This window comes from Triticum dicoccoides, chromosome 3B, assembly GCF_002162155.2.
Source record: "Triticum dicoccoides isolate Atlit2015 ecotype Zavitan chromosome 3B, WEW_v2.0, whole genome shotgun sequence".
NCBI lineage: Eukaryota > Viridiplantae > Streptophyta > Magnoliopsida > Poales > Poaceae > Triticum > Triticum dicoccoides.
Genome location: NC_041385.1, coordinates 796,041,811 through 796,052,451, shown reverse-complemented (window position 1 = coordinate 796,052,451; position 10,641 = coordinate 796,041,811). Strand labels below are relative to the sequence as shown.

The window sequence follows — 10,641 nt, the reverse complement described above, 5'->3', positions numbered from 1 at the left end:
AGAGAAGCAAATCAGCATGTCTTCGTCTGGCTATGTGGCTGTTCCTCGGTGCTCGGTGATCTTTGATGGCACAAATTATGCTGAGTTTGTGGGTTTCATGCGTATCCACATGCGCGGCTGTTCCTCGGTGCTCGGTGATCTTTGATGGCATAAATTATGCTGAGTTTATGGGTTTCATGCGTATCCACATGCGCGGACTTCTGATGTGGGGTGTTCTCTCTGGCGAGGTCTCCTGTCCGTCATGCCCTGTTGCTCCAGTGGCTCCTGTTCCGCCGGTACCGCCGGTGCTTGCTGGTGATCCTTCTCAGGCTGATCGGGATGCAGCCAAGGCTCTTGATGATGCTGCAGTTGATGCTTATGATCAGCAGGTATCCGCCTATTCTGATGCTCTCTTTGTCTACCGGGATGATCTGTCTGCTTACACTCAGCGGTGCAATGATGATGCTTGAGCTGCTGCCGTTCTCACTGCGAGTGTTCTCCCTCAGTTTGCTTCGGAATTCATGGGTCTCGACACTGTTGCAGCAATGTGGTCCTATCTTTGTCAGCGCTATCAGCCTCTGGTGATGCTCTATACCTATCTGTGGTGCGTCAGGAGCATGCTGTTCAGCAAGGTGACTCTTCTGTTGATGAGTTCTTTTCGCGGTGCTCTACCATCTGGCGTCAGCTTGACTCACTGCGAACCGTTGTTTGTGGCACTTGCCATTGCTGTCAGACTACGCGGTCTGACTTGGAGTTTCAGAGGGTTCATGAGTTCTTATCTCGTCTCTGCGCTGGGTTTGAGCCCCGACGTGCTCACTTGCTGGCTCGTGGTCGTGTTTCTATTTCGAAAGTGCTCGCTGAGCTTCGTGCTGAGGAGACCCGCCTTCGCTCTGGAAGATGCTGGGCCGCGACCGCTCGTCCTCAGGCGACAGTGGCGGCGCGGGCTTGGATGAGTTGACCTCGCCGCGGCAGGAACAAATGCGGAGCCGGTGGCGTCGCTCGCACGGCATGCACTGGTATGAGTCGACCTCGCCGCGGCCCAACGAGCGCAAAAACAGAGCTTCTGAGCGTCAGCACACACACCACACACACCCAAAAAAAAAAACAGAGCTCAAAACAAACAGTGCCGTCTTCCTCGTCAGTTTAATGAAACTTGATCCCACATGAGTAACAAATCCAAGGAGACAGAGAAAACAAGTGATACAATCAGAAGGTGAAAATTTGGAAGATCTCACCAACTGAATGATGTCTAGTCACGAATAAAATTGGGTCTGTTGTTGCTAGGAAGAAAGCAGGGCAGCGAGTGATTAAAATACACAAACAAGCCAGCAGTGTACATCATTACAAACAAGTTCGCAACAAGTTGTAGTTTTCTTGTAATTCAAATTCTGCCTTCTATAAAAATATGGTACGCATTCACGTACTCTCGAAAAAAAAACACAATCGAAGGAAGGAACTTAAATAGCTCTTGAATGAATCGACGGTACCAAGAAAAAGATTCAGGCATGAGTGGACAGAATGAGAGCCTCATCTTGTTGTGGAAGGAAGATGGATCAGGCAGCTAGGCAAGCCTCGACTGTCTTGGTTGGATCGGAAGCAGGACGGGCGCACAAGTGAGTCCATGTCGACGAAATTTATTGGCTCTGTGGAAGGATAGATATACCAGTGAATATCTCGGTTGGAAGTAGAAAGGGTTCATTCAAGTACAGAAGAGGGCAAATTTAAAACTAGTGGGCTGCTTGCTAAGCTAGACCACACGTTATATGTAATCTTGTGGCATTCAGAAGTAATATGTTATGTATTTATGAACCGTAAGATTTAACACGTAAGTAACCAAGGGGAATTCACATCGAAGTTTTCTTGGCCCCTTGGGCTTCAGTGGGGCCTGAACGAACTAGGTAGCCAAACGAAACAGGCTCAAGGAAATGCTGTAGGAATAGTACGTACCTGCGTGCAGGATTTGATGGTTCAAGCTCTCCACCTGAAGATGAACTCTAAATGCTTATTGAATTGCAAGAAAATACTGAACACTCGGTCTAGAAATGAAGGAATTAGAACAGAGGTAGCCAACCTCAACGCATGCAGCTTCGTCCGCCTGAAATTGAGAAAAAAAGAGAATGAGAGGAATGAGCATTTGGTGCCTTGGTGGATCACAGAGATGGGAATAAGTGCGTGCTGTGTGGAGTCGTTGTTCGTGTACCTTTCTCGACACGCCAACATTACTATTTGCTGAAATAAAGATGGGGATGATTGGGATGGTCACTCGATGCAGACCTCATCGCAGCCTCTGCTTCATCCGTTAATGAATCATTGGCTTCCTTGCACCAAAGGTAAACTTCTACGGTCTCGAGGGATGGGAGGTGCCCCATGCCTAAATCAATGTCGCCATGGGTGATCAACCTAGCCGGTAAGCAGAAATAAAGGTCTTTAAGCCTTGGTGCAGCTCCTCGTGGGAATGTTGATGGCCTCACAGGAATACCAAAACAGTGTAACGTCGTCACACATGGGAAGGCATCGGCAGTAACGGCCAACATCTCCACTTCATCCTCTCTTGGTATGGTCCAGGAGCAATATTCCATCTTAAAGCTGAGATAACGGAGAGCGGGCAACATCCCAAGAAGCCGAATGTCCTCCGGTCGCATTTTTTCAACCACTATGCGCAGGTAGGAGAGCAGTGGAAGCAATGACGGATTAATCCACGCCGGCAGTGTTTCAAACGAGCACCCCGGCCCCCTCAAGCATAATTTGCGGAGCTGTGGAGAGAGCACCCATCCTTGCTTCATGGAATTGGGACAATCTTGATAGGCCGCAATACAAAGACTTTGCAATTTATGGAAATTACTTAGGGATTTCGTCATAGCTTCCTTCACGTTTTCATCCAAGCAATTCCAACAAATTGTAAGCACCCTCAACTTGGTCAAGTGGCACACCTCTTTCACAATGTCCATATTATATTTCTCAGAATATAGACAACCCACCTGCGGCTCATCTAGCACTTCTAGGGATATTAAGCTACATATCCCACTTGGCAGCTTTATACCCGCATTGATATATAGACACTTCAAATTTCTTAACAGAAGAATGCTTGATGGCAATTCCCTTATATGTTCGGTTTCTCTCAAGTCCAATGTTTGCAGAAAATGCAGCTTTCCTATATCCACCGGGAGCTCTTTAGCATGTGTATGCTTTAGCCCTAAGTACCTCAAGTGTAACAAATTCTCCACGTACCCAATATCTGAGATAGTAGAGTCTTCTAAAGCCAATACACGCAGAACTTCAGAACTTGAAACAAACGACATTTGGTGAACCGTGTCATTTCCAAAAAGAGTTACAGACCTTACTTGTTTCATGCTGGTTGTAACCACATCTACGTTGCCCTTCTCAGTCTTGTGGATGGATAATCTACGAACCTTGCTTTGCGGCTTAGGTACTGTTCTGTTAGTACCATCCAATATAGTGACAAAAATTTCTTCACTTGACAAGGAACATATGATATCAAGAACCATGTCATGCACACGACAAGCTACTACCCTTTCTTCTGCATCAATGTCCATTGGTTGGACCATGTTTCTATTTATAAGCTCATTAAAATAACAATCACCGACCTCATATAAACTATCTTGTTTTTCACTCCAAATGAAGCCTTCTGCTATCCACCGCCATATAAGTTCATCTCTCATAATCTTGTGATCTTCTGGAAAGATACTTAGATATAACAAACAAGGCTTCAGATAAAATGGTAGATCATAATAGCTAAGTAATAATATCTTCTTCATCTCCTCCATACTGCGTTCTTCTGTAAGTCCATGACGAATTGAATTGAGAAAACCATACCATTGATCCTTTGTTTTTATTTGACAATTGCTAGCTAGAAGACTTGCTATGACATTAATGGCTAATGGTATCCCGCCACATTTCTTTAAGATATCTTCGGATACTTGCACGAACTCATGAGGACATCCTTGTTCATGAGAAAATACTCTTTTATAGAAGAGTTTTCTCGATAAATCAATAGAAAGAGCTTTCATTCTGTAAATATCATCACTAGAAGAACAACATGCTTCTGACACACTGACAATACGAGTTGTTGTGATTAGTCGGCTTCCAAAACTTTTCTTGAAAAATGCACACTTGATTATTTCCCACACCCTTTTATCCCATATGTCATCAATTACGATGAGGTACCTAATGAGTGTTTTTGACAATTAGTTCATAAACTAGTCGATGAAGATACATGTTCTAAGGAAACTATATTAAATGTTATCCAAGTGCGAAATCACCAAGAGGACTGGAAGAATTTATATGAAACACTATAAGACTATATATAGTGAATCAATGATATGCTACCAGAATGAATATATACTAAGAAATAAGTTTCATGGTTTTACTATCAATCTGTACTAGGAATAAAGAAGCATACCTCTTGTTATTAAGGAATTCAATGAGCTCGTCAATGAGATGCTTTTCTTCCCTTACTGCATTATAAATGTTTGCATATTTGTTCTTGTCAAGTTCAAAGAGAATATCCTTCAAAATTTTCCTCATGTCAGGATTCTGAGAAACTGAAACAAAAGCACTACAATCAAATTGCACTTTGATCTTATCATACGCTGCTTTGGCCAGAGTTGTCTTGCCTAACCCACCAAATCCAACAATAGAGATCACCTTCAGTGGATGGTTCAACCAATCATCACCCCCAATCAACATGTTGATCAACTCATCACGTGTATCTTCAATGCCAATGAGCTCTGTCACATCTTTGTATAAAGCCATGACACGAGGATCAATGCTAGCACTAACAGGGGTGTGATGCACAAGCTCATACCTTTGATGCAGCTCAGCCAATTGTTTAGCCTGACCAACCGCTTCTTCTAGAGCATCAGATATCCCATGCAGACTCTTGCCCTTCTTGAATAATTTGATGGTCTTCTTGAGCAAATTTTTGACTCTGTTCTTCGGGTTGGCAGCCTCACCACCGCCCTCCACATGAACCATGAAGGTGTCAATGATGTCTTCCATTTGGTAGGATAACTCCTTCACCTTTCCTGCCCAAATCTTGACCCCCTCACCGAGCTCCTCTGGCGGCACTTTCGCCACCGTGCGGAGGGCGGCATGCATCAATGTGAGCTCTGTCACGAGAGACTCGATGCCTTTCCTGACTCGTTTCTCCAGCGTGAACTCGCCGACGAGCAGGCTTGTAAGCTTTGGGAGGAGAGGGCCGATGGCCCCCATGGCAATCTCCATGGCTCAACCTCACTGCACGCTCTTGTGGTAGTGCTTTGGGTGGACGAGAGCTAATATCACGATGTGGTTGCTAGGAAGGTCCTCTAGGCAATGTGTGTGCGGCTATCATCAAGGAGAAGCTAGCTAGCTATGTGGTAGAACTAATTGACAGGGTACCGTATGTGCTAGGGCGAGGCTCAGATGCAATCTTCGGATGGGGCATTGGATGCCGCTTCGACTGCAGCGACAGGGTTAAATTACACCGCGTCACCAATCTCCATGCGCAGACTTTACGTACCTGCTGTCGTGCCGAAGAAAAATAGTGTTGAGAGATTCCAGTTGCTCCCTGAGACCATGTGTATGTGTGTGTGCATCTTGTGAAAAAAAAAATGTGTGTGTGTGTGTGTGCGACACACCCATGCAATGTTTAATTAAACGCCACCCGTTCATTGGCACTTGTGAAAGCATGTGAGATTGCCTGCGATGATGCGATCGATGCCTCTGAGCAAGTGCATAGTTTAGTTATATAAACTGCTGGGTTGCATTACCTGGAGATGTCTCTGAGCAGATGCATTAGTTTATAGTTATAAATGAACTTCTCAGTTTATAGTTTAGTTATATAAACGTTCGATTGCCTCCCCGCGGTGACAGTAAACATTTCGTTAGGGGAATCACATTCACATCTGACCGCGTGTCAGTGAGTGTCTCAATTTATAAAAATGGGTCTGTGTCTGCTATAGGAAGAAAACACCGCATTATAACAATTACTTAAGGTAGATATATACAAGCCAGCAGTACATTGAGAAAACTAATAGCAACCAATACAAATAAAAGGTGAAATTCCAAAATATTGTAGTATAAACTGAAGGACATTAATTCCATTCCACTTTTCTGGAGTAAAACGACTCTGAAAGCAGTTAGGAACAAAGAAACAGAATGGATAATCAAAGCAGGCAAATTGACCAGCTAGTCATACATCACAAGTATATAACTTTTCCTTACAAAAGAAAGAAATGGGGAAGAAAGTTCGTCATTAGCAAAATTCAGGGGACGCCACAGAAACTTGGTGGTACACTGGTACTTGAATCTGACGGAAGTGATAACAGTATTCCGGCATAAGTGGGTACAATTACAATGAGAGCTTCATGTTGCCACAGAAGAAGAATCAAACACCATGGCAAAGTGTTCCTGTCTTCTTGAGTGTCACTGCCTAAGTTGGCAAGAATGGAAGCATTCAGGCAATATTTCTAAATCTAACACATGTAGAAGACGAGCGTTCAACATAAGCGACACTGGAACGACAATAGCACATGGATATTGCAAGAGAGCCTACTTGGACCTTGTTGTTGTTGTTGTTGGTGGTGGTGGTGGTCATGTCTGCCGCGCTCTTTCGGATGGATGATCTTCAGCATGCCATGCAAGTGGTTTTCTTCACTTGGCAAAAACATATGGGAACAATCATCATATCATGTATACGATAAGATTTTTCCATGCCTTCAACAACATTGATGTCTATCAGTCAATCATGCTTCTATTTATGATCTCATTGAGTAACACTATCACCGAGCTCAAGTGGGCTAATCTCTTGTTTTTCATGATAAACAAATCATCCAACTATCCATTTACATATCAAGTGACCTTGCTTAATCCTCTAATATTCTGAAAACATACTTAGATATAATAACTAATCCTATAGATGACAAGGTAGATCAGAACTAATGTAGTAAAAGAAGGTTGACTCTAGATCATCACTTAACATAATCTACAAGTCAAGAGCTTAATTTACCATTTCTTTGTTAATTCCTGTTGCTGCGATGTATGTGACACATATTGTGTTCTATCTCTAGTCTACCCTAACTTGCCGAAGACAAAAGATTGTGTTGTTGTATGATATACCTTTGCATCATTTATTATATGCAAGCATATTTCCAAAAGATTACAAAATTAAGAGAGACCAACTGATATGGAGATGGATAGCTGAGTGTATCATGTAAACAAGAAGTTGGCCCATTTGAGCTAGGAGAGAGTTACTTCAATCAGCTCATAAACAAAAGCATGATCCAACCGGTAGGCATCAATGACGAGAAGATCAAAATCCTATCGTGTACATGATATGATGCTTGATCTAATATATTCGTTGCCGAGAGATAAAATTATGGATAGTAACAGCCAAATAACAAGATATTCTCCATCTGCACTATCATCTTGTAAATCCACAACAATTGTGATTCTCATCCCATGCCCAAGTACCTATGCATGTGAAGTTTGCAATGATCAGTTGGCAGGCAAGTCAACATGCATATACTCCATTCTTCGTAAAGAGAAAACATCAATGATAATGAGCTAGTTATCAAGGCAAAAATGAGCAAAGTCTAGGGAAAAAACAGCTCATACCAAACAATGTAAATCTACATTGAATCACCAATGATTTGCACTAAGATGCACACACCAAACCAGCACTAAAAAAAGCGGATGGTAACAGCTAAATAACAATATCCACTTCATTTGTTTGTTTCGCGCTAGAATCTCTTTTAAGTCCACAAACAATTGTGAATTCATCCCAGACTGACCTATGTACTATGAAGTTTTTGCACCGTTCAGTTGGCAAACAAATCAAGATGGATCTAATATATGTTTCTTCATAAATAGAGGTCGGTACTGAAGCGCGTACTAGCTATCTGTCAACACATAGACTCGCCTAGAGCAGACCCTAGGAGTAGCGAATAGACCAAATTAGCACCGGAAATCTGCCGCCGATATAACCAAGAGTTTGCAGTTAAGAATTGAGATGCACACACCGGCCTGCCAGCACAGAAGTAGTACGCACACATGATTTACAGGAAGAAACTATATAAGTAAACGATGAAGAATCTATAACAGGAGAAAATATGTGGTGGTCGACCAACAATTTGCAGTTAAGAAGCACACCCTGAGCCCATGATATTTAGTCGAAGAAACTAATTTAGTCGGATCTATAGAATAGAAGGAGGGATCTATACCTCATCTGCCCTGCGAGATCCGGCGCCTTCCCCTGCAAGCGCAGGCGCCTCTTCGGGCCGCTGCACATACTCACCGGCGAGCAGGTTGCCGGTGGCCGGCAGGATGAACGAGCCCTGGGAGGAGCCCGACAGGCGGAGCCGCCGCTGCGAGATCGACTCCACAGTTACCTCTCTCTTTCTCACTGACTGCACATCTGGATCTGGGCATCTCCAAGCTTGGTAGAAATAATCGTAGGGAGCAGAGGACCTATGGTATGCACGGACACGACTGACCATGAGCCCGCACAGAGCCGCTGCCCTGTGGTCCTCCTCAAGGTATGGTCCCACGTGTCATCCAGCTGCAGTACCATGTAGTACATCTCGAAACGGGTTGACCTAGCTAGGTCTAGGTGCTTCAGGCTTTCAGCTTCAGTCACTTTTCCTGTCCAAACAGCAAGCGATCAAAACAGAGACCGAAAAGTGACGGCTGCACCTCCAACAGACCAGACTACTGGAGTAGAATTAATGCAGCACAAACTAGTAGTAGTTGGCTGCAACAAGAGGATAGCAATAACATCGATTGCTGTCAACTTTAAACCCGGTTGCTAATAATTAGACGGGTCTTAGTCTTTTTTTTTTTTGCGGGGATAGACGGGTCTTACTCGAGGCCACACCGCTTCACCGCAGCAGAAACATCATATGATTTACCCTCCTACCTAAAACTGTACTGCCATTGCATCAGTTCCATAGTTTTAGGCACTAGCAATCACTAAATCTTACCTCCAAAAGCCATTGCATCAGTTCAGAGCAACAGTTCCACATGGCATAGTATAGCACATCCAAGGACACGGTTCAGATGCAATAGCATGCCCCATTTGTACTCAAAGAGAAAGGTGATGATACAGATTCCAAGCTGGCTGTATGTGGATCGAAACAACACCCCTGACTTCCCTATTTGTTTGATGAAACTTAATTGGACCAGCATGATTAACGAATGCAAGGAGATGGAGAGATCATGTGAGCAAGACATACAAACACAAGGTGAAGAAAATTCAGAAGATCTCACAAACTGAATGTTGACGGGTCTCCTCAAATAAGAAAGAGTCTGTAAAGGCTAGGAAAAAAGCAATGCATTGATATCAAGGCCCAGCCAGCCCTATAACTACGATGTAGATTTATATCCCGTTGGCTCGGAAAACGCGAAGCCGCATCCTGGACCAAATGATCGCATTCCAGGGGCGACAGAAGGCATTTACAATCGCATGGAGCATGCACCTGATCGAGCTTGATGTGCCGGAAAAAAACTCCTCTCGGCGTGATAAAGTGTATGAGGTGATAAATCTGAATTCCTGGTTACAATTTTGATTTCAGGAGTAGACAAAAGTAACTAACTCGCAGCACTTTGACAACGCCAGGAACTAGTAACCCAGAGCGTGGCAAGGTACCAAAGGCACTAGACAGAATGATTGCCTGAGTTTGATGTTGAGCTCGGCTTCAGGCTTTCAGCTTCAGCTTCACTTAGAATTCTGTCGAAACAGCAACTGTAAAGTACACGGTTGGCAACATCCTCATCTGATCTCGCTTGCATCTCGGCAAAGCAGGCTATTGTGGTGGAACACAGTAAAAAGAGAAGCAAATATGCGTACCTTGTCCATTGAGTTGCTAATAAACGGGTCTTCCTCTGCATTACAGCATATTATTTACTTCATGGCACAGTGACAAATGGAAGATTAACTTCAGACCATAGTACGAACTGAACTCTGACATCACAGTTTATGAGTCTGGAATAAACATCGAGTCCGAAAGAAAGCTGTTACAAATAAACAAATGGCAAGGTAAACACAATGTGCTTGGTTGTATGGGGTTGGAAAAGAAGTTGCACCGCAGTTGGAGGCTTGCTAATCTGTACCACATTATATAAGACCTTGTCTTTTCAAAAAATACGAGATCTTGTACGTGGCAAGGAAAAGTAACTACTGATCCTATGTGCTTTTTCTTTTTGCAGGAGATCCTATGTGCTTATGCACCATAAGTAACCAAGGCAAAAATCACATTGCAGGTCTGTTGGCATTCTAGAATTTAGATAAGACATATACAAATGTGGATTGTCAAAGTAAAATACACTACTTATTTTACAGTACTCCCTCTGTAAACTAATAGCATGTCAAGAGCGTTCCCATTATGATCAAGCAAAGAAGAAATTGCGGCTCGAGTTAAACGGATCACATACAAACTGAAAATAAAATGTCAAAAGAGCATGCTTTATGCATCGTTACTGGATCAGATACCATTTTCATTAATCAGAACGACCGTACCAGAGCCGAACTGATACTTTGGGTGCCTCCATAAACCACTTTTTTTATGCCCATTCATTGCGTGTTGGCAGATGCAAATAAGGCCTTGCACCCCAAGTCAAGCATAAAGGAATCTTCTCCTGATTTGGTGCAATTCCTTACCTAGA

General features: G+C 43.4%; 1 protein-coding gene and 2 long non-coding RNA genes across 5 annotated transcripts in view; all 3 read right to left on the bottom strand.

Annotated features, from left to right (window-relative positions):
- Nucleotides 1–2,201: 2,201 nt before the first annotated feature.
- Nucleotides 2,202–5,289, bottom strand: LOC119280065 (disease resistance protein RGA5-like). The gene is made up of 2 exons (XM_037561057.1): nucleotides 4,400–5,289; nucleotides 2,202–4,164 (listed from the first exon to the last, which is right to left on the bottom strand). The coding sequence occupies exons 1-2, from the start codon at nucleotides 5,221–5,223 to the stop codon at nucleotides 2,202–2,204; spliced, it is 2,787 nt and encodes a 928-aa protein (XP_037416954.1). The 5' UTR covers nucleotides 5,224–5,289.
- An 834-nt stretch (nucleotides 5,290–6,123) lies between these two features.
- Nucleotides 6,124–8,849, bottom strand: LOC119278529. 2 transcript variants are annotated; one of them, XR_005137840.1, is made up of 2 exons: nucleotides 8,202–8,849; nucleotides 6,124–8,004 (listed from the first exon to the last, which is right to left on the bottom strand). It is a non-coding gene; the product is annotated as an uncharacterized LOC119278529 (long non-coding RNA). The 2 variants fall into 2 exon arrangements; XR_005137839.1 differs by having other exon boundaries at nucleotides 6,124–7,452; nucleotides 8,202–8,807.
- Nucleotides 8,850–9,222: 373 nt separating this feature from the next.
- Nucleotides 9,223–10,641, bottom strand: part of LOC119278530 — a 6,777-nt gene continuing 5,358 nt past the window's right edge. For both annotated transcript variants that reach the window (XR_005137841.1, XR_005137842.1), the window contains 2 exons: nucleotides 9,827–9,990; nucleotides 9,223–9,721 (listed from right to left, as the gene is read on the bottom strand). This is a non-coding gene — a long non-coding RNA (uncharacterized LOC119278530). The remainder of the gene's footprint in view (nucleotides 9,722–9,826; nucleotides 9,991–10,641) is intronic.

Coding starts and splice junctions, on each gene's coding strand:
- LOC119280065 (XM_037561057.1), bottom strand. CDS start 5,223: ATGGAGATTGCCATGGGGGCCATCGGCCCTCTCCTCCCAAAGCTTACA. Junction 4,165..4,399: donor GAATTCCTTAATAACAAGAG/GTATGCTTCTTT, acceptor AACACTCATTAG/GTACCTCATCGTAATTGATG.